The 23,493-nt window shown below is 35.7% G+C and overlaps 4 protein-coding genes across 4 annotated transcripts; all 4 read left to right on the top strand.

The window, feature by feature from the left end:
- Nucleotides 1-754: 754 nt before the first annotated feature.
- On the top strand, nucleotides 755-1,687 carry LOC127151917 (olfactory receptor 14J1-like). Its single transcript, XM_051092235.1, has one exon. It carries the CDS (start codon nucleotides 755-757, stop codon nucleotides 1,685-1,687), a length of 933 nt encoding a protein of 310 aa, XP_050948192.1.
- Nucleotides 1,688-5,810: 4,123 nt separating this feature from the next.
- Nucleotides 5,811-6,907, top strand: LOC127152680 (olfactory receptor 24-like). Its single transcript, XM_051093494.1, has one exon. The coding sequence runs from the start codon at nucleotides 5,811-5,813 to the stop codon at nucleotides 6,741-6,743; it is 933 nt and encodes a 310-aa protein (XP_050949451.1). The 3' UTR covers nucleotides 6,744-6,907.
- A 1,368-nt stretch (nucleotides 6,908-8,275) lies between these two features.
- On the top strand, nucleotides 8,276-9,208 carry LOC127152681 (olfactory receptor 13C8-like). Its single transcript, XM_051093495.1, has one exon. It carries the CDS (start codon nucleotides 8,276-8,278, stop codon nucleotides 9,206-9,208), a length of 933 nt encoding a protein of 310 aa, XP_050949452.1.
- Nucleotides 9,209-15,928: 6,720 nt separating this feature from the next.
- Nucleotides 15,929-23,292, top strand: pold3 (polymerase (DNA-directed), delta 3, accessory subunit). Its single transcript, XM_051092295.1, has 12 exons — nucleotides 15,929-16,092; nucleotides 16,949-17,004; nucleotides 17,100-17,196; nucleotides 17,295-17,334; nucleotides 18,149-18,281; nucleotides 18,368-18,623; nucleotides 18,704-18,776; nucleotides 18,855-19,014; nucleotides 19,103-19,212; nucleotides 19,484-19,569; nucleotides 20,760-20,838; nucleotides 22,289-23,292. The coding sequence occupies exons 1-12, from the start codon at nucleotides 16,036-16,038 to the stop codon at nucleotides 22,492-22,494; spliced, it is 1,353 nt and encodes a 450-aa protein (XP_050948252.1). The 5' UTR covers nucleotides 15,929-16,035; the 3' UTR covers nucleotides 22,495-23,292.
- The last annotated feature ends 201 nt before the right edge of the window (nucleotides 23,293-23,493 follow it).

Genomic DNA, 23,493 nt, shown 5'->3' with positions numbered 1-23,493 from the left:
CAAAATCTGCTGAAAATCTACGGTTGCTGAAACTTGTTGAGGCATACTGAAAGCTGCCAGCCAGCCAGCCACTGGCAGGTCATGTGAACCGTCAGTGGCAGCTCCTGCCATCCAGCTGAAGATTGAACCCCCACTATTTGTGTTGTTTAACAGTAGATAGTGTGTCTTACAGGTTTGAAAAGACATGAGTATGAGTGAATTTTCATTTTTGCGTGAATTATACTAATGGTTATGGTAAAGGTTGTGGTTTTTTGGGGAATCTTTGTATGTAGAACAGCACCTAATGAACATTTAAAAGGTCCTAATTAACTTTCGGTCCAGTTACAGTTCATCCAGAGAATAAACAGTGCATTTTATTTAGAGTTTCTGCTGAACCTTCATTTCCAGAATTACAAAAGGATAAAGTCATCTAATAGTATAAACACTTACCCCAAGGTCACGTTTGTATTATACAATTATTTCTGAATTATCAAAGGACTGTTAGTATCACTATAACGTTGCATATCTGACTGTATATAAAGTTCCTTCATGCAGCCGTGAGCAGAATGCAGGATGGATCTCTGAAAGAAGAGTTCAGAGGCCTTCAAACCTCACAGCCTTTCATGCCATTTTAATGCAGCATACTGCTTATCACTCTATTTTAATGATTTCAAGTCTTCCAACAGTACAAGAAGATATGCAAGACTGAACACAAGAGGAATACTAGATTGTTTGCGTCAGCCTTGTTTGATCCGGAGTCAGATTTTGAGAAGAAATGAATAACATCTCCTCTTCCTACATTCTCACTGTCACGCCTCTGAATGAGTGGAACTGGACCAGCAGGATCATATTTTTTTCTTTTGCGCTTCCAGGTTACTTTCTAACTATTGTTCTGAATGCCACCTTGATTATGATTATTGCTTTTGAGAAAGCCCTGCATGAACCCATGTACATCTTCTTGTGTAATCTGTGTGTTAATGATCTGTGTGGAACTACAGGGTTTTATCCCAGGGCTTTGGCATATTTACTCATGGAAACAAACAGGATTTCACTTGATGAATGTATTGTACAAAGTATGGTCATTGTGGTCTATGCAGTTGGTGAATTCACAAATTTAAGCGTCATGGCTGTTGATAGGTACGTAGCAATATGTCGACCTTTACATTATCACAGTATTATGTCACCTTTCACTGTAAGGAGCCTGGTGACTTTTATTTGGATATTTCCTTTTTTCATAGGTGTAATGGCAGTTTCATTGGCTCTGAAACACCCTTTTTGTAGACATGACATAAATAAACTTTTCTGTGAACACCTTTCCTTATTGAATCTTGCGTGTAAACAAGATATTTTTCAAGGGATCTTCAATGGAGTTATCTATATCAGCATATCTGTCTTTTTTGTTTTTGTTCTGATTTCATATTTAAAAATAATTCTAGCTTGTAGAAAATCTAAAGCTAATCGAGAAAAGTTCTACAGCACATGTATACCACACTTGGTTTCCTTTCTGAACACAACCTGTGGTTTATCTGATTCTCTACTTACAAGATTTAAAGTAGAAACATTGTCAAGTATAGCATACACGTTTTTGTCTGTTATATTTCTGACTGTTCCCCCTCTTGTCAATCCTGTAATATATGGTATAAAATTAGGTCCAATCAGGGCAAAAATCTTGTATATTTTCCGAAGTCCAAGGATAAATAACTTGTAGCATGCATTGTTATTAATATCTTGTAGTATGCACAGTTATTAATAACTTATAGTATGCGCTGTTATTAATATCTTGTAGTATGCACAGTTATTAATAACTTGTAGTATGCACTGTTATAAATGCTGACTGATTTTTGTGTCATGACGCATCACAGTGATGATTCTTTAAGAGTTGAAAAACTAAATGTTTAATATTGAGATGCAGAACAAGTACTGTATGTGCTCATATAATGTTATTTTATGCAGGATAATGTCTTGTTTGTGTTACTATTAATGTCACATGATTTATTAGCAGAGAAATATATGTATATTTATATACGATCTTGTATCTTAGCATTTGACACTGCATATGACATCTTGGATGATATTAAAGTCAATTAAAAACAAAGCAGGCCTGTGTCACAAGCATTAAAAAAAAATGGTACGTTTTTATCAATACAGTGGAGCTGTATAAGATGCTTATGATCAGTAATATCATTGAAACTCAACTGAGAAAACGCATATGAAACCCATGGTTTGATGCCATCTTCTGGTAAATTTCTAAATGCCATCTAGGATTTTTTGAAAGATCATTGGTAAGATGTATTCTGTCTTAATGCATACATATTTTTAAATAGTTTGATTTCACTGCCTCCAAACAAAACACAACCAGCCAAATGCATTATTGGTATTAAGATGATAATGCAACTTAAGTAAACAAAATTTATCAGACTATGAATGTGGCATATCCATAGTTTTAAATATCATTTTAGTTTTTCCATTTTTCTTATTTGCTAATGTTTCATGCATGAAAGCAAATCTGAAAATGTTATATTGCAAGAAAATATAAAACTATATCTCAAAATTAATGTGCGTAGCTCACAAGCAATGCATAAAAGACAATTTAAGAATATTTCTGAAACATTTCAGTAAATCATAATCGCAGTCTTTTGAAAACGTCTCTGTTAGGTATGTAACCCTCATTCCCTGAAGGACAGAAATGGGGATGAATTAGGATATCGTCTGAGAGCTCTATCACCTTTGGGTGTACACTAAACGAGTCAATGCACATTGGCATGTGAGATTTGCAACTTGTTCTCTGCCATGCACTGCGGGTATAAATGCGAAAGTGGGTGCAACAAACACTCAGGTTTTCGCTGAGGGGCTGAGCTGGTGACCCGGTGCCCTGCGGTGATACAGCAACATATGGAAGGAGTGCCATATGCCCCAGAAGCCAGAAACTTTCATTGGAGCCTCTGCTTTGCTCCTGAGAGAATTGAAGCCGTTCAGCACAGAACAAACAAGTATCTCTGTGAGGTGTGCTGTCAGATTGACTGAGTCCAACTCCATACCAAGAAAAAAACCTCTGCATGGGACAGAGTTTGCTCTTTTCCCAGTTGACCCAAAACCCCAGCTAGCTGACGTGACTGAGCACCAGGTCCCTGTGTTCGCACACCTGTTCTCACAACCGAGCCAGTATGTGAGCAAATGTAGTGTTCTCTCATGGGAGCAAGGGCCACCTCTGAATCCTTTGTAAAGACACAAGGCGACAAGCACAGCCCGAAAGGGAGGACTTTGTACTGGTATGCTTGCCCCTCGAACACAAATCGAGACATAAAAATATGCTTCCTTAAAGACGATCACTGCAAACCAATCTTGGAGACATATGCATTCGAAAAAGCATATCTGCATCAACATCTCGAACAGGAGCTTGTGAAGGGCCCGATTCCAATATTGCATGTCCAAGATTGGCCGTAACCCACTGTTTTTCTTGAATACAATGAAGTAAGAGCTGTAGAACCCTGACCTCATATTGACTGGAAGGAGCGGCTCCATCACATCCTTCACCAGCAGGACAGCAAATTCTGATGTAAGACAGGAGTATCGCTGGTTCAGCACAGAGGTGAACTGGATGCCCCTGAATTTGGGGGGATGCCAGGTGAACTGAATCGCGTGAAACAAACTGCATGGGGAGCACTAGCCAGGCCCCCAGAAATTGTACAAGTGGGACCAGAGGAACCGCAGATGTATCCACAGTGGGGCAGTGCAGTGGAGCAAAGGGAGCTCACTCGGAAGGCAAATTGTCCCGAAGTGGGGTCTGAGTGTGTGGTCCAAGACTTATCTGGCTCCATGGGTGGGCAGGGGGCATGGAAGAAGGCATAGTGTTCTTGAGTCAGGCCCCACTGCCCTCTGGCGATAGAAGAGGGGATGAGGATGGCCACACATAGCGTGACATAGTGTCATCTGGGCCCTCTTGAGACTGCTCTTTTTTGAAACTTTGGGTCATGCTGGCTAAAAGAAAAGGAAACAGAGGAATCTCTACCCAGCCCCCCTCTCCCGAAGAGCTGTCCCTTCCAGCTCTGGGTCACCCGTCTCAGGGCCGCTTGCTCTTACACTTACCGCTCAGTTTGGTGGGGGCCTGGACAGGTGGAGGCTGCTGCTAAGGCTGTGCAGAGACAGAGAAAGCTGCAAGGAGGCGCCCTTGGCAAGGAGCAGGCAGAGCATCTGCAGCCGGTGACAGAGTAAAAGCAGCAGCGGGCCAGGATGTGCTTGATCGCTTGATTCTGCCAAGAACTGCTGGGCAAAGCTCTCAGCTGCATCACTGAAAAGGCCAGCCTGGGAGATAGGGAGGTCAAGAAAACAATATTTGTCGTTCACCTGCATATCCGCCAGGCTCAGCCAGAGATGGTTCAGGCGCAGTGACTTTCACTCGTAGGGTGAGGTCCGTCACTGTATACCTGCAGGAGAGCCATGGTATGCAAGGCAGAGCCATCCTGTCCAGCAGCTTTCTAAACCTTGGCCGTAAGAACAGACTAGAACTTACAGGTCTGGGAGACAAGGGTTACCCCTCCAGGTGGAAGCGCTACAATTGCATCAGACACAATTTCATCGCTACAGTTTGCACCACCAGGGGATCGCCATGTACCCCTTTCAGGCTCGGCAACGGAACTCCCTCAGAAGATGCAGCCGAGTCTTCAAACCAAAACTCCGACATCTGGTCGTCTAAATGAGATGGCCGGCCTGCCATGAGAAGGACCAGCACATTAAGCAGGAAGTTCCACAGCTTGCAGTATGCAAGAGGAATGGGGGACCCACAGAGTTTTGCTCGGCAGGTTAGACCCGTTCAGGTCACCCTGGCTAAGATGCCAATTCAATGGTACATTCCGAAGTGATGTTGAATGTGACCAAATAAAAGTATAAAACAATCAAAAGTTACAATTAAATATATCTTTTACAGAGTGTCTATTTACACTAGGTGTGAATAGCCTGCTTTGTTGGCAGAGGCTATTTACACTAACTCCGCCCACAAATGTGTGATAGGGCTAGCAAATACTACAAAAGACAACAGCTTAAAAAAATGCACGCTGATGATAAAACGCACGCTGCAGTCACTTTTCATGTGATCAATGTGTGTTCGATTCCACCTTCTGCCGAACTTTTTTCTGCCTTTTTTAAATCTCATATCACATTGGAAAGGTATTTATTTTCAGTAAAAATTAAGGAAGTAATCGAAAAGCTGAAATCGGGTAGGGTTAGGGTAGGTGTTATATTAGAGGGTTTATATTGTCACTCATTTAATAATTTGAATTAAAATTATAATTTACACTCAATACATTATTATTGCATACTGTTTTATAATGTACTACAATACTGAGGAGCAGGAAACCTTTGTATTTAGAAGAGACCCTGAGAAAAGGGTCTTAACATTCGATCCAGTTACAGTTCATCAATAATAAATTGTGTATTTAGTTAAATGGTTTCTGCTGGACCTTTATTTTCAGAATTACAGAAGGATAAACTCATCCAATAGTACAAACAGTCACCCTAAGGTCACATGTGCATACGATTTTTTTCTGAATTATCAAAGGAGTGTTAGATCACTATGATGTTGAGTACCTGACTGTATATAAAGTTTCCTCATGCAGCCGTGAGTAGAATGCAGGATGGATCCCTAAAAGAGGCATTCAGAGGCCTTCTCCAAACCTCACAGCCCTTCAAGCCATTTTAATACAGCATACTGTTGTAAGTCTATTTTAAATTATTTGAAGTCTTCCAACAGTACAACAAGATACGCAAGATTAAACACAAGAGAAATTCTACACTGTGTCAGCCTTCGTTGATCCGGAGTCAGATTTTGAGAAGAAATGGATAACATCTCCTCTTCCCACATTATTAATGTCACAGCTCTGAATGATTGGGACTGGACCAGCAGGATCTTATTTTTCTCTTTTGCACTTCCAGGTTACCTTCTGACTATTGTTCTGAATGCCACCTTGATTATGATTATTGTTTTTGAGAAAGCCCTGCATGAGCCCATGTACATTTTCTTGTGTAATCTGTGTGTTAATGATCTGTGTGGAGCTACAGGGTTTTATCCCCGGACTTTGTCATATTTGCTCACGGAAACAAACAGGATTTCACTTGATGAATGTGCTGTACAAGGTCTTGTCATTGTGTTCTATGCAACTGGTGAATTCACAAATTTAAGTGTCATGGCTGTTGATAGGTATGTAGCGATCTGTCAACCTTTACATTATCACAGTATTATGTCACCTTTCACTGTGTGGAGCCTGGTAACTTTTATTTGGATATTTCCTTGCTTTGTAAGTGTAATGGCAGTTTCATTGGCTCTAAAATACCCTTTTTGCAAACACAGCATAAATAAACTTTTCTGTGAACACCTTACCTTGTTAAACCTTGCATGCAAACAAGATATATTTCAAGGGATCTTTAATGTATTTATCTATATCAGCATGTCTGCCTTTTTTGTTTTTGTTCTGCTTTCCTATTTAAAAATAATTCTAGCTTGTAGAAAATCAAAAGTAAATCAAGAGAAGTTCTACAGCACATGTATACCACACTTGGTTTCCTTTCTGAACACAACCTGTGGTCTTTTTGATTCAGTCTACACAAAACTTAAAGTAGAAACATTGTCTAATATGACATATACTTTCTTGTCTGTTATAATCTTGACTATTCCCCCTGTTGTCAATCCCGTAGTATATGGTATAAAATTAGGTCCAATCAGGGCAAAAATATTGTATATTTTCCAAAGTTCAAAGATTAATAACTTGTAGTATTCACTGTTATAAATAATGTAGTGCTGACTGTTTTTTTTTGCTTGTTTGTTTGTTTTATGATGCATCACAGCGATGCTTCATTAGCAGTGGCTGTTTAAGCTGCAGAAAAAAGTGTGCTCATATAATGTTATTTAAATACGACAATGTATATTGTGCTGTACTATTAATGCCACATGATTTAATAGCTGAGAAATATATGTATATTTATATATGTGCTTACTGTATATCTTAGCATTTGACACTGCGTATGACATTTTATTGCTGTTAAAGTCAATAAAAGACAAAGTAAGCCTGTGTCACATGCATTAAAACAGTGATATGTTTTCATGAATGCATTCAATCTGTATAGGATGATAAGAACAATGATAACATTGAAACTCAACTAAGAAAATGCATATCAAAGCAACACTCTGATGCCATCTTCTGGTATAAGCAAGCCATTTTCTATCCTCATGTGTTCATAGTTTTTTGACTAGTCCTGTTTCACTGCCTCCAACCAAAACACTACCAGCCAAAGGTTTATTTATTATTGGTATCAATACGATAATGCAACCTATTAAGTAAACTACATTTATCATGTATAAATGTGTTTTAAATATAATTTTAGTTGATCTATTATTCTTATTTGCTAACATCAGTTATGAAAACAAATCTGAATATGTTGTATGGCAGGAAGATGTAAAAATATATCTCAAAATCAATGTGTGTAGCTCACAGGCAATGAAAACAAGACAATTTAAGAATATTTCTAAAGCATTTCAAGCTGAATTGTAAACATTTTCAAGAACAATGTAAATATAGTTGGCTTCAGTGCATATTTGACTCACAATAACTGATACAACATTCAGAAATGGCTAAATCTCACAAATAATTACAAAGAAACAACAGGTAACACATCAAATTAAGAAATACATTTTATAACTAAAAAGTCTGAAATTTTCATGTAACATTTATTTACAATTTGGAAAAATAGTTGTTATAGGACCCAAACTTCAAATAGCACAATCCCAATTGTCAGAGTCTTTATGGCAAAGGTTGTGGTTGTTTTGAAAAACTTTAAAAGGGTATTTAGAAGAGTAGCTGAGGAACATTTAAAGGGTCCTAAAATTAACATTTAGTTCAGCTACAGTCATTATATTAGTTAAACTGTTTCTGCTAGAGAATTCTGCTTCAGAATTATGAAAGGATAACGTCATCTAAACACTTCAAGGCCATGTTTGCATTCTATAATTTCTGAATTATCAAAGGAGTGTTAGATCATTATGATGTTGCGTATCTGTCTATATATAAATTTCCCTCGTGCAGCTGTGAGCAGAATACAGGATGGATCTCTAAAAGAGGCATTCAGAGGCCTTCTCCAAACCTCACAGCCCTTCAAGCCATTTTAATACAGCGTACTGCTTGTAATTCTATTTTAATAATCTAAAGTCTTCAAACAGTATAACAAGATTCGCAATACTGAACACAAGAGGAATACTAGATTGTTTGTGTCAGTCTTATTTGATCTGGAGTCAGATTTCGAGAAAAAAATGAATAACATCTCTTCCCACATTTTCACTGTCACAGCTCTGAATGAGTGGGACTGGACCAGCAGGATCATATTTTTTTCTTTTGCTCTTCCAGGTTACCTTCTGACTGTTGTTCTGAATGCCGCCTTAATTATGATCATTGCTTTTGAGAAGGCACTGCATGAGCCCATGTACATTTTCTTGTGTAATCTGTGTGTTAATGATCTGTGTGGATCTACAGGGTTTTATCCTCGGGCTTTGGTATATTTACTCACTGAAACAAACAGGATTTCACTTGAGGAATGTATTGTACAAAGTCTTATCATCATTGTTTATGGTGCTGGCGAATTCTCAAATTTAAGCGTTATGGCAATTGATAGGTACATAGCTATCTGTCGACCTTTACGTTATCACAGCATTATGTCACCTTTCACTGTAAGAAGCCTGGTGACTTTCATTTGGATATATCCTTGTTTTCTGAGTATAATGGCCATTGTAATTGCTATGAAATACCCTTTTTGCAGACATGACATTGATAAACTTTTCTGTGAAAATCTGTCCTTGGTAAATCTTGGATGCAAACAAGATAATTTAAATGGGATATTTAATGGATGGATGTATGTCACTGCAATTGTTTTAATCAGTTTTGTTCTGATTTCCTATTTTAAAATAATTCTAGCTTGTAGAAAATCTAAAGTAAATCAAGAGAAGTTCTTCAGCACATGTGTACCACACTTGATTTCCTTTCTGAACTACATAGCCTGTGTTTTTTTTGATTCCTCCCAGACAGAATTTAAAGCAAAAACATTGCCTCGTATGTTATATACTTTTTTTACTGTAATATTCCTGATTGTTCCCCCTGTTGTCAATCCTCTAATATATGGCATAAAATTAAGTCCGGTAAGGGCAAAGATACTGTGTATTTCCCGAAGTTTAAGGTTTAAGAACTTGTAGCATACACTATTATAATTTAGTGTTGACTTTTTTTGTCTTTACTCTGCATTACTCTGACCTTTTATTAAAACTGAAGGTTTATATTGAGATGTTCATATATAATGTTATTTAAACAGGATAATTTATTCGTTAAGCTCTACTGTTTATGTTACTTGATCTAATGGTTAAAAAAAAGTATATGTATATGAATATTTATAAGTGCATGAGTCTTAGCATTTGACACTGGATATATTTTGTGCTATTAAAGCAGACAAAGCAGGCCTGTGTTACATTTATTAAAACAACTGTTCTCTTAAATACAGTGGATCTGTATAGGATGCTATGAACAATGATGCTACCAAAACACTTCGGTGCCATCTTCTGGTTAAAAGCCTATATGCCTCCCAAGATTTTTGTGAGACTGTCAAGCCAAAATCAAGGGCTAAATACCATTCTAGAAGGTTCATTATTATTATTTGTTGATGCTCATCACTCATTAAACTGAATCTGGATGTTTCAGCACAAGAAGATGATGCTACAAACTATAATTTTAATAATATGTGGGTAGATTGCATGCATGCAAGACATCCTTAAACATCCTTAAAATATATTTTTAAAAATAGGCCAAGAAGGATGAGAAAAAATCCTTATAAATGATAGAAAGATACTAGGCCATTGTGACTGATAGAGGACACAAACATTGACATATTTCTGTGTATGTATATGTATGTGTGTGTGTGTGTACACATATAAATTTAAAGTTTACATTTATTTACTTTAGTTAAATATGATCACTGATTAGTATATGAGAGTATGCATCATTTGAAATTATGTAACATTTGCTTTGCATATAGGTTAAACAGATTTGTTTTTGTAAATGTAAAAAATATTTACAAAGAAACAGCAAGTAAAGCATTGAATTATGAGTCAATTTTGGAAATAAAACATCTGAAACATTTTCATGTAAAAATATTTATTTACATCTTTGGAAAATAATTTATAGAGTGCCCTAATTGTCAGAACAGATGAAGCACAACAAGCACGTAATGGTCTCAGCACAAAGTAAAGTGCAGAGGTAAAGTAATGGCTCTACGGGATTGGTGGCAGACTGACGAGAACAGACAAAGACTGAAGCAAGGTAAGTATCCGCCGGTAACGAGTGAGGTAAGTAACTCTGAAGGAAACTATTTAAGCAATTCTACGCCAACAAGACAAGAAAAGCAAGTGTGTCTTGTGCTGGCTTATATGAAGGAACTGATGAGGCTGATGGCAGACAGGTGGCAGAGAATTATGGGAGATGTTCCCTCACGGCGGAGCAGGAGACCACCACAGCAGAGCAGTCAGGACAGAAGATCTCCACACTGGATCTGAAGACCACCATATCAGAGCTGATGAAGCTAAAGACTACCAGAGCGAAGCAGACAAAACTGTAGACGCTTTCAGCCGAGTAGACAGAACTGAGAACCACAACGGTGGATCATACGGTTCTGGAAACCTCCACAGCAGTTTGGATGAGACTGAAGATTCCCACGGTGGATTGGGCAGAGCCGGAAGCCACCACGGCAAAGCACCAGACCACCACAGTGGAGCTGGAGAACACCGTGGAAGCGTAGGTGAAGCTGGCTGAGCAGGAGATCTCCATGGTGGAGCTGAAGAGCAGTTGGTTGGAGATCATCAGGAGGAATAGCTGACTCAAAATCACCCAGAAAAGTGAAGTGATTAAGAACGTCTTGAGTGACAGGCATCTGAGAATGGCTCGATTTGAAAAACGGGATATTATTTCTACAGATTAATTAAAAACCACTGCATGTATTTTTATCATTATAGGGTAGATGTGTACATACACTACCAACACACATTTATGTTCAAACAACATGCAAAAGTGAACTTTGCATCCGATGACCCCTTTAAGGGTCCGCTGACCATTCACTCCCTCCACTAACAATCCTTGTCGGACCTGAGACTCAAACTTGCAACCCTTCGGGTTACATGTCTGACTCTCTAACATTAGGCCACGCTTGAAATATTATAAAGCTCTTAAAACTTGACAATTAACAGTTCTTTATCTTGTAGGTCTGGGAATATTTAAAGGGTCCTAAAATGAACATTTAGTTCAGTTACAGTTCATCATCAGTTCCTGAAATCAGGATACAGTCATTTAAAACACTTCATAGTCATGTTTGCATTCTATAATTTTTTCTGAATTATCAAAGGAGTGTTAGATCATTATGATGTTGCGTATCTGACTATATATAAAGTTGCCTCATGCAGCTGTGTGCAGAATGCAGGATGGATCTCTAAAAGAGGCGTTCAGAGGCCTTCTCCAAACCTCACAGCCCTTCAAGCCAATTTAATACAGCATACTGCTTGTAACTATATTTAAATGATTTCGAGTCGTCCAACAGTACAAGCAGATACGCAAGACTGAACACAAGAGGAATACTAGATTGTTTGATCCGGGGTCAGATTTTGAAAAGAAATGGAAAACATTTCCTCTTCACACATTCTCACTGTCACGGCTCTGAATGATTGGAACTGGACCAGCAGGATCATATTTTTTTCTTTTGCTCTTCCAGGTTACCTTCTGACTATTGTTCTGAATGCCACCTTGATTAGAAAGCCCTGCATGAACCCATGTACATTTTCCTGTGTAATCTGTGTGTTAATGATCTGTGTGGAACTACAGGGTTTTATCCCCGAACTTTGGCATATTTACTTATGGAAACAAACAGGATTTCACTTGAGGAATGTATTGTACAAGGTATAGTCATTATTGTCTATGCAGTTGGTGAACTGTCAAATTTAAGTGTCATGGCTGTTGATAGGTACATAGCTATCTGTCAACCTTTACATTATCACAGCATTATGTCACCCTTAACTGTGAGAAGCCTGGTGACTTTTATTTGGTTATTTCCTTGTTTTGCAAGTATAATTGCCATTTTGGTGGCTATGAAACACCCTATTTGCAGGAATGACATAGATAAACTTTTCTGTGAAAACCTGTCCTTGGTTAATCTTGGTTGCAAAGAAGATATTTCGTATGGGATTTTTAACGGGTGGATGTATGCCTTGATAACTGTCTTTACTGGTTTAGTTCTGATTTCCTATTTTAAAATAATTCTAGCTTGCAGAAAATCTAAAGTAAATCAAGAGAAGTTCTTCAGCACGTTTGCCACACTTGATTACCTTTCTGAACTACATAGTCTGTTCTTTTTTTGATTCTTCCCAGACAGAATTAAGAGCAAAAACCTTGTCTCATAAGACCTTTTTGTCTGTTATATACCTGACTGTTCCCCCTGTTGTCAATCCTATTATATATGGTATTAAATTAAGACCAGTAAGGGCAAAAATATTGTATATTTTTCAAAGTTTAAGGATTAACAATTCACTATTTTAATTTAGTGCAAACTGTTTTTTGTCTTGTTTCTCTACAAGTAAAAAGTTTATTTTGGAGGATTAGTTTTATTGGTTTTATAGGATATTTTATTTCTTAAGCTGTACTATTAATGTTGCATGACAGCTATGTATGTTTATATAAGAGCTTGTGTCTTCATCATATGGCATTTGACACTGCATATCTTTTGTGCTATTAAAGTCAACAAAGCAGGTCTGTGTCACATGCATTAAAACAATGGTTGTTATAAATGTAGTATTGGAACTGTATAGAATGTTATGAACAATGGAATGCTAAAAATGAAACACTTTGGTGCCATCTTCTGGTTAAAAAACGTATATGCCACCCCCAACTTCAGTAAGATTACTGGCAAATCAAAATCCAGCAGATTTAATACCGATCCATTATTGTTATGCCTACCATTGATTAAACAGAATCTGAAAATTATAGAGCAAGAAGATTACACCTTAAATAATAATGTGTTGGTAGATCACATACAGTGCATGCAAGAGCATGCATAGCTGTACACTAATTTTATTATATACATTTAAAATAATTTCTAATTTAAAGTTGGAATTTATTAACTCTATATACCATGCAACTGTGCGAATTCATCATGGCAAAGAACTTTTGTTTTGTCTTTATTTAATTTAAAATAAATACATTAAGAACATTATTGGAAATGAAATGTTATTGTAATATTTGCTTTACATATAGCAAGAAAGTTTTCACAAGGGACATAACTATAAGGTTTTGAGTTAAAATTCCAATTATACCAATATGTGTTTTCTCCAAAACTGTTTTTATATGTTTAGTATTTGTTCAAAAATGTTTTACATTAGGATAACCATTAGGATATTTTTTGTGAATTGTATCCTCCAAACTAAAATTTCAATATCGCTGTATTTTTCATGTTGTGCTACATTGGCATATATTCAGACAAGAGTCAACCAGCATCTCAGCAATGTGAGGATCCTCAAGATTGTTAAGACACCTAAAATTGATGGCCGTCAGGATAAGCACATGTTTCAGATCAGGTGATGATTTTTTTTACAAAGATAATTTGCTGCAGCCTCAAACACGTGATGGTACTCTTGTGTCGTGGTATTTTTTGATTACACCAAAATAGGATTAAGAACAGCATGTCCATTCATTCTGCTACATAATTCAATTTTTCACTTAAAATCTGATCGTCACTCCTCCTTCCTCCTTCCAGGGTCACTTAGAAAATAAGACCGAGCTTGACCAGAGCTCTGCGCAAACGTCCTAGGAGTGCCATCATCATCCGAAGATACCAACATGAAACCTCAGAGTATACTTGTCTTGCTTGTCCTTGTCGTCTTAGCACTGCACTGTAAGTTTTTTTTGCATTTAGTGATAGAAGTTTAAATTATATGTTTAAATTGACTTCTTATTTAAGGATATGTGCTTGTGTAAACCTAAAACTGGGAAATCTTGAAGAGCAAAACTAATGGCTAAAACTAATGGACACATGACTTCAAATCACTCATCTTACAGGATCTTTCAGTGCTAAAGCATTTCATTTCTGTCTAAGGCAAAGAGAATGAGGCCGCGTCATTTCCCTGGAGCTGTGCGAGCCTCAGTGGAGTTTGCAGACAAGGAGTGTGTCTGCCTTCAGAGCTTTACTTTGGTCCCTTAGGCTGTGGCAAGGGATTCTTGTAAGTTCTAGTATATGCTTAATATCGTAGCAATAATCTTTCTCATCAGTTATAAACTATATTAAAATATGCTTGTATTTTTCTTTTTTTTTTTTTCTCAGGTGCTGTGTATCGCATTTTCTTTGAGAAAATGAAGTCCACTATGTGAATCCAGCCTAACCTATGATAATTCTACATACTTTAACTCATCACATGCCTACATGTTTGATTTGGGATCATGTACATGGAGATGCCTTAAGATTAACATATTTTAAATGGTTATGCATATACCACTGATTGTCATCTAATAGCATCAGATGATCAAGACTTTCAAACCATCATGTTAAGGTGGACCATTCAGTTAATAACAAGGAATGGTTGCCTTTAAGTCCTCTGATAAACTGCTATTTTGTCTGAATATATAACTATAACAGCAATAAAACTAATAGGCCGTTGTTTGCCTCTCTGTGAAATTGTGTTTCCAATGCTTTTTAAACCTGTTCTTGAAGATAATGAGTTTGTAATATGACCTTAAAAAAGTGGTTGTCCATTATCAGCTTGAATTGAAACCAAAGGTGGAAAAATCATTTGAGCAGCTAAGGTAATAAGTTACTTCAAGCAACTATTTTACAGAAAAATATTTAGTTTTCAATAGACTTTTGATAAAACACGTTTCTGAAAAAACTAAGATCTTTGTGTCAGTGTAAGGCACCCAAAAATGAACAAAAAACGAACTGCTTTTGCAACATAGACTGATCACTAAATACAAAGTGAGTGCTGTTTTAAATAATACATTAAAACTTTATCGTGATATCCATAGATTATGCCAAAATACCTATGATAACTTAGAATAACTATCTATATAATAATAATATGTGACCCTGGACCACAAAACCAGTCGTAAGTAGCACGGGTATGTTTGTAGCAATGGCCAACAATACATTGTATGGGTCAAAAATACAGATTTTTCTTTTATTCCAAAAATTATTAGCATAAGACCATGTTCCATTAAGATATTTTGTAAATTTCCTATCGAAAATATATCAAAACTTTACTTTTGGATAACATTAAAGGTGATTTTCTCAATATTTAGATTTTTTTTTCCTCAATATTTTGCACCCTCAGATTCCATATTTTCAAATAGTTGTATCTTGGCTAAATATTGTCCTGTCCTAACAAACCATGCATCAGTGGAAAGCTCATGTACATGTGAAGTATTAATCTCAATAAAACAAGACCCTTACATTATTGCTTAATAAATTATAAGATTATTTAAACAAAAAAAAAAAAAAAAAAAAAAAAAAAAAAAAACATAGCTACAACAGTTACTTCTGCTAAAATCAAAAATAGACAAAACTGTTACTTGACACCACTGTCTGAATTTTTAACTAACAAAATTATTCTAAACGCTTGTTGCAATGCTTTAGAGTTGTAACAAAGCTGTTACTAAAATGTACCTATTTACATTAATATATATTCATAGGAATTATGAAAGGTATCATGGTTACCATGTTCATTTTTCGTAAGGGTTACAAAAGCTCGTGGTATAAAACAAACATACAAGAACCTGCAAGCAAATGAAATAGTTGCAAACCTGCTCTATGATAAAATACAGGTGGCGTAAGCATTATAAAAAGTGAATACACATGTTGTTCAGTATGTAGACTACCTACCTCTGCTATTCGACGCTTTAGCCCACGTGACCGGAAGTAAATACAGCTCAGCAGCAGTTCCCGCGTTTGGCGTCTCTTTCAATCACAAGCGTAAACTTGGAGTAGCAGCTTGTCATTCCGGATATGGATGACCTGTATTTAGACAACATTGACGAATATGTCAATGATCAAAACAAGATCGTAAGTCGTTTATATAATGATATCGTTCTTGTCATAGGTAAATGTGAAATGTCGGATGAGATATCAAAATGCTTACATGTGGCTGCATGCTTGTTTACAGTGCAGGGTTGGGAAACCGCGAAAAAATGCCGGTAACTTACTGAATGATTTTCATGATGTTCGGTTCCGTTAACCTTTTTTTTTTCTGTGCAGCACATTTATGAGTTGATTATTCTTATTAAATCAACCACATGCGCGATCCTGTGTTGCATCTTAATCAAATCTGTTTCTAAGCGAACAAAATTCGTATTGTAACTTATTTAATGCTAATGGGAAATATGACATTAAATGACAAATAATTTAATATGAAAGCTGAATAAATAAGCTTTCCATTGATGTATGGATATGTTAGGATAGGACAATATTTGGCCGAGATACAACTACTTGAACATCTGGAATCTGAGGGTGCAAAAAAATCTAAATATTAGGAAAATAACCTTTAAAGTTGTCCAAATGAAGATCTTAGCAATGCATATTAATCAATTTAAAAAAAAAAAAAATGTTATATCAAAAATTTAATTTTGATATATTTACCGTAGGAATTTTACCTCATATCTTCATTGATTATGATTTTTACTTAATATCCTAACGATTCTTGGCATAAAGGAAAAATCGCTCATTTTGACCTATACTATATGTTTTGTTGGCTACTGCTACAAATAAACCTGTGCTACTTATGACTGTTAACGTACTTAAAGATACACATTATATGATTACAGTAAACAAATGGCCCTTATTAAGTCTATACAGAGTAAGTACGAGAATAGTTACCAGCTGCGTTATCAACCATTAAGCATTTGTATTTTGATTTTTGCAGGTCACCTACAAATGGCTCAGTTTAACTCTTGGAGTCCACGTCAACACAGCAAAACAGTAAGTCCTGTATTTTTTATTGACACCACTTTTAATGTATCCAAGGATTTGATTATCTATTTCGAGTGACTAATATTCATGCAACCTTTTTGTAGAATGTTGTATCATTACCTGCAGCAGAAACGCAATGAAAGTTCTCCCCTTAATGCTACCTACCTTGTATCTGGAAAGTGTGTTGAGAATGGTAGTACGGTAAGGATTGACATCTGATAATTGCTTGACCTTTGTTAAATGAATGTTCTGAATAATCATTTTAAGATCTGCACTTGAATGTTTTCCATTGCTTTTAGTGCCATAAAGTGTCAGTTGTACGTGAGGACAAGCTTGAGGGTAAGATTACAATATTTGTATCTGTACGTTGCAACAAATAGCATTAATCCAGGGCAAAAATGCCATAATCATGGGTTAAAAAATATTTTCTTTTATATTTATAATAATAATAATCTTCATAATATTAAATGTATTAGTAAAATATTAATATATATTAATAAAATATATATACACAACCGTTCAAAAGTTTGGGGTCAGTAAGACTTGTAATAGTCTTTAAAGAAGTCTCTTATGCTCATCAAGGCTGCATTTATTTGATTAAAAATATAGAAAAAAAACAGTAATATTGCAAAATGTTTTTACAATATAAAATAATGTTTTTTTATTTTAACATACTTTAAAATAGAATTTATTCCTGTGATGAAAAGCTGAATTTTTTATCAGCTGTTACTCCAGTCTTAAGTGTCACATGATCCTTCAGAAATCATTCTAATATGCGGATTTATTATTAGAATGATCAATGTTGGATAATATCAACAGTTGTGCTGCCAAATATTTTTTGGAACCTGTAATTTTTTTTTTTTTTTTTTCAGGATTCTTTCATGAATAACAAGTTTAAAAAGTACAGTGTTTATTCAAAATATAAATATTTTATAACAATGTGAATTATTTATTATTAACTTTTAATAAACTTTTAATTATTAACTTAATACATCCTTGGTGAATAAAAGTATTAATTTCTTAAAAAAAAAAAAAAAGAAAGAAACAATAAAAATGTACTGACCCCAAACTTTTGAACGGTAGTGTATATATATTTTATTTATTCTGATTGATTTTGTGATTTTTTTTTTTTTTTTTTTTTTTTTTTTCACAGCTGTTAAAGCAAAGATGGACGTGACCATCAGTGTGCATGTGTACAGTGTGCAGAGAGCCGAGCTGAAGGATAGTTCACCACTTTACAATACAGATTATGATGCTGTTAAGGAGAACCTAAAAAACTGCAACAAGTAGGTGATATATAACCTGTAATGCATCATGTGAATGCATCACATGCTAAAGTCGTGACACGTCAATATTTCTGGTCTTGTTTTAGGTACAGTGCTATACGTTGTGCTGCGGCGGTCCCTGTGACATCTGCAGAGCTGCAGAAAGCTCAAGAAATGGCTTTGGCCCCTCCAGCGGAGAGGGAAATCAGTAAACCTGGCTTGAATGAAAAAACTTCAGCTACCTCCAAACCCAGTGCTAAGCAGCCAGCAGGCATTATGGGAATGTTTGCAAGCAAAAATGCTTCTAAGAGCCAAGAATCCAGCAAGGAAGTGAAAACAGAGCAGAAAGACGATTCTTCTCTGGTAAGGGAGTAATTCTAGAGTTAAATGTTGATGGCACACAAGATCGTGTGTGAAATTTATAATGGTTTCATATGTTGTAGGTTGAAACTTCAAAAAGCAAAACAGCCTCCAAAGCGAGCCCGATGAGTAACTTCTTTGGAAAGTCCTCCCAGAGTGAGTGTTTTTCTGTCTTTTCTGCCAAAAAAGCATAAGATACAGTAACCAAACAAAACATTTTCTTGTGAAATTTAGAAAAGGCTGATGAAAAATCCAACAAAAGCATTAAAGAAGAGACGGATGGCAGCACGGCTACTGCGAGTACGAAACAGTCACAGACCTCTCCCAAATCTGAGACTGACATTAAGGAGGAACAATCCAAGGTGTCCAATACTCAATCAAAAGACACTCGGAAGTAAGGTTCCACCCTTCAAAGAATATTTGACACAAGCTATATTCGTTCTCATAAATGTGAGCTAAAAGCTAAATTTGCTTCCTTCAAGTAAAACGAAGCGCCCTGAGGTTGTGGACAGTGATGAGGAGAAATCGGAGAGCCAGCAGAAGAAGAGACGGCGGATAAAGAAGCCCCAGCCAGACAGCAGTGATGATGAGGGTAGGAAAGAGATAGGGAAAAAAATCAGGCTCACGTCATGCTTGGCAGATTTGAATCAGTCCAGATGAGGCGCTCTGTGACCCAAAATGAAGGAAAACAAAGAAATAGGTTCTCCCTCTGGGCAGAGTGCTGAATAAAATATCAGAATTGCTCTCTGACAAACAAAAGCTAATTGATAACATTCATTGTTTCTTCCCTTATTCTCTCTCTTTTCCTTCTGTCTGTCTATACTTATATATACTTGATGTATGTCTTTTCTTCCCTCTTCCAGTTGTGCCAGATTCTCCACTTGTGCCTAATGTGCGTACTCCCAGCCCTAAAAAGCAAGTGAAGAGAGAGCCTGTTTCACACCAAGAAGTAAGCACTAATAGTTACTAGCTTTTTTAGGAACAGGATTTCCAAACTCTCCTAAAGGTTGTCCCACCTCAAGCTTGACATGCCAAAATGCCAGGCCACTCAAACCAATATGGTCAAGATTAGCATAGATGATGGAAGCAAACTCACCAATAGATGATGGAAGCAAACTCAATCATGACCATTCAAAAGTAGTCATATATCTATTCATACAAAATGCATTTTTGTGCTATTCACTTGTGACAAACAGATGTCAGTCAGTATATACAATATACACACATATGCCGTTCAAAATTGGGGATTTTTTTTTTTTTTTTTTTTTTTTTTTTTTTGAAGAAATTCTCTTCTGCTCATTAAGGCTGCTTTTACTTGATGATAAAAATACAGAAAAAAACAGTAATATTGTAAAAGATTATTACAGTTTAAAATGATGGTTTTCTATTTTATATATATTTTTAAAAATATAATTTATTTCTGTGATGCAATACTGAATTTTCATCAGCCATTTCTTCAATGTCACATGATCCTTTAGAAATCGTTCTAATATGTTGATTTATTACTTTTATTATCAATGTTGGAAACAGTTGTGCTACATAATAGTTTTTTGGATTCTTTGATGAATAAAAGAACAGCATTTATTTAAAATAGAAATCTCTTCTAACAGTATTAGTCTTTCCTATCACCTTTTATCAAGCCAACACATCTTTGGTGAATAAAAGTATCCATTTATGGAAAAAAAAATTATAATAAATAAAATTTACAAAACATTTTGTAAAAAACAAAAAAAAAAGGTAGATTATATTGTTACAAAATATTTCTATTTTAAATAAATGCTGTTCTTTTTAACTTTTTATTTATTAAAGAATCCTGAATAATAAATCAGCATATTAGAATGACTTCTGAAGGATACTGTGACACTGAAGAGTAATGATGCTGAAAATTGAGCTTTGCATCACTGGAATGAATTACATTTTAAAATGTTATCACATAGAAAACAGTTATTTTACACTGAAATAATATTTCACAATATTACTTTTTTTTTTTTTCCCTGGAAACTTCTTTTAAGAAAAGAAAAAAAAGAAAAAAAACCCCATCAAAATCAAAATTCCAAATGGCAGTGTACAAGTCACAATAATTTGCACCCATATCTCATTTGTATTTTATATACAATAATAAGTTCTTGATTCGTTTAGGAGAGCTCAGGGGTGAAGAGGAGGAAAAGGCGGCGTGTTTTGAAGTCTAACACATTTGTTGATGAAGACGGTTCCTTTGGTAAGTATAATTTTAGTTGATATTTTATCTATGGTTTTGATTAATGGTCGACATATGTTTTTTGATGGCCAATACTGATATCTTCAGAAAGCAGGGTGGATAATGGCTGATAATAAGCTGATGATTTTAAAATAAAAGTCTAGGCAATGTCACAATCATGAACCATAAAATGCATCAAATCAGTTAAAAAAAAAAAAAAAAAAAAGGATAATGATTTTAAAAATTCATCATATTTAACAATTGGGTTCAATGCAAGCTGTTTTATTGACAGTATTTGTGGCATTTATGTCAGTGACCACTGATTTTCCTGCTCATTTCTCAGAAAAAATAAATAAAAATAAATAAATATACACACTGATATATGAATTTTTTCAACATCTGGTTCTGTTTTTCTGTTTGGCTAGCATTTATTTCATATAAAATATATATGTATATATAAACAGTCAACCACTACTCTTGATCAGCTTCACAATCATGAACCATAAAATGCATCAAATCAGTCAAAAAAAATAATGATAATGATTTTAAAAATTCATTGTGTTTAACAATTAGGTTCAATGCAAGCTATGTTTTATTGACAGCATTTGTGGCAGTTACCACATTTTTTTTTTTTTTTTTTTTCCTAATCATTTTTCAGCTTTGTTCTTTTCGTAGGTACAATAGAGACCTTACAGTAGGGCTACACACATGCCCAGACATTAAATATTACAGTGCAGTGTTTCAAAAGTTTATTTCCCCTTTCCTTTATTTTCTATTTAACCTGGACGATTCCTTTAAATAGCCGTGCGTAACAGTGCCTGAACTCTCTTCTTACTTATACAAGCACATCATTTATAAGCACTGACAGAAACACTTAAACCGTTGAGTAAATCGTAAGTTACGTAACAGAAATACAGACGGCTGGCGAACTGTTTTTGCTGAAACTGTTTATTTCAGATTATTTTGGACTTTATGTTCATGTGGAGGAAATCTTCATGAGGACCAAAAGCACGAATGTGTTTGATTCCTATAACTTCTAGCCACTGGTATTATTTTTGTACTTAGCAGTGTCTAATATTACACATTCCTTAATGCCAGTTGTCTGTTCAGCACAAAAACTCTCTGAAGTGGATTTTTTTTTATTGTATGGTAACCAAATTAATTTCACATGTTATTTTTTCTTTATTTGTTTGTTATTACACATGATTGACCAGACCAAGATTTATGGCGTAGCCAGGAATGTATATTGTTCTAAAACCTAGTTTGTTGACTACACAGGCAGTAATTTAAGACAGCTTAAGAGAAGGCTGTTAATATTAAGGAATTTTGTTTTTTGGCCAAAAAGAATGGCAACTTTGCAAAAGTTCTGTGAAAAAGTAAACCCAAGTGACTATGTACTGACCCCAAACCACACTGATACTCTTGACAGTGTCTCTCTGACAATGAATAATTAACGTTTCTGTTTTCATAGTGACCGAGAAGGGTTATGTGAGCGAATCTTACTCCGAAAGTGAAGAGGAGCCTGAACCCAACAGTCAAGCAAAGGACTCAAGCTCACTCAAGCAGTCAGTTGGAAAAAGAGAGGAAGAGAAAAAAGAAAAGAGTCAGAAGAAGACCTCGACTGCTAACAAACCTACAAAACAGCCCTCCATCATGGGATTTTTCCAGAAGAAATAACTTTTTTTATTATTCTTCCATGGACTTTTAAAGGAGTAGTTCACCTGGAAATGCAAGCTGTCGTTAATTACTCATCCTCATGTTGTTCCGCAAGTCTTTTTCTGTTCATAAAATCAGTCCGTTAGTGAAACGTAGAAAAAATCCACAGAAAAAAGTAAAACAACATGAGGATGAGAAAATAATGACTTCATTTTTTTGGCGTGAAATATGCCTTTAAGCACTTATGAACCACGTGTGATGCTGTAAAGAGGAAATATATCTTCATTGTCACTGTCATTCATCAGAGACATTGACACAGGAGATTTCCGTATCTTCACGGACAACCTTTGTGCCGACTATCTATTCAACTTCACGTGGATTTCAGTTCTGGGGCTGTTAAGATTGTCTATTGTAGTATGTAAATGTATGATCCTGCTGATCCAGCAGATTTCCTTACCATAAAACCACCTGTACATGGCCAACCACCAATACTTCCTGGTCTTATTTTGTCATTGTCTGTCTATTTTTAGTAAGTTGCTGAATAATAAATCAAATTTAAATAATTTTTCTTTTTGTTTGGATTAATATACTTGTAAAAGAAATATTAGTTTGTAGGGCTGCGACGATTCCTCAGCAGCATTCCAAGGCATCAAGGCACGTCTGAATACAAATTCGATTTCACTTCCCGTCTCCGGAGGTACCTTCTGATCGAATTTTGAAGGCAGCATAGACGTATCCTTCGCTACCTTAGATATCCCACAATTCTGTGCATTCTATTTCGTGACGGTTGAGCTAAAAAAATAAAGATGGTATCTGAAATTTGAGTTTGGTGGTCAGTTTGTGTGTAAATGTATATTTTTGACTAACCTTTTGCACTTTTGATATTATTTCTAGCGAGAAATCAATGTTATAGTATCTAAATATTTGTTTAGTTATCATCAAAACTCGTTCTATTTTGTTGTAGTTCATTAAACCCCTACGCTGCCTCAGAAGCCTGTCCGAAATCAGTTTCATGAGGTG

Source organism: Labeo rohita, chromosome 21 (genome assembly GCF_022985175.1).
Source record: "Labeo rohita strain BAU-BD-2019 chromosome 21, IGBB_LRoh.1.0, whole genome shotgun sequence".
Classification (NCBI taxonomy): domain Eukaryota; kingdom Metazoa; phylum Chordata; class Actinopteri; order Cypriniformes; family Cyprinidae; genus Labeo; species Labeo rohita.
The sequence above is the reverse complement of the archived record's forward strand: the minus strand, read 5'-3'. Positions and strand labels throughout refer to the sequence as shown.

Bases quoted from the DNA above. Each gene is read 5' to 3' on its own strand.
- LOC127151917 (XM_051092235.1), top strand. From the start codon at position 755: ATGAATAACATCTCCTCTTCCTACATTCTCACTGTCACGCCTCTGAAT.
- LOC127152680 (XM_051093494.1), top strand. From the start codon at position 5,811: ATGGATAACATCTCCTCTTCCCACATTATTAATGTCACAGCTCTGAAT.
- LOC127152681 (XM_051093495.1), top strand. From the start codon at position 8,276: ATGAATAACATCTCTTCCCACATTTTCACTGTCACAGCTCTGAATGAG.
- pold3 (XM_051092295.1), top strand. From the start codon at position 16,036: ATGGATGACCTGTATTTAGACAACATTGACGAATATGTCAATGATCAA. The intron at 17,005-17,099 runs GTAAGTCCTGTA...ACCTTTTTGTAG, and splicing joins CACGTCAACACAGCAAAACA to AATGTTGTATCATTACCTGC. The intron at 19,570-20,759 runs GTAAGCACTAAT...TGATTCGTTTAG, and splicing joins AGCCTGTTTCACACCAAGAA to GAGAGCTCAGGGGTGAAGAG.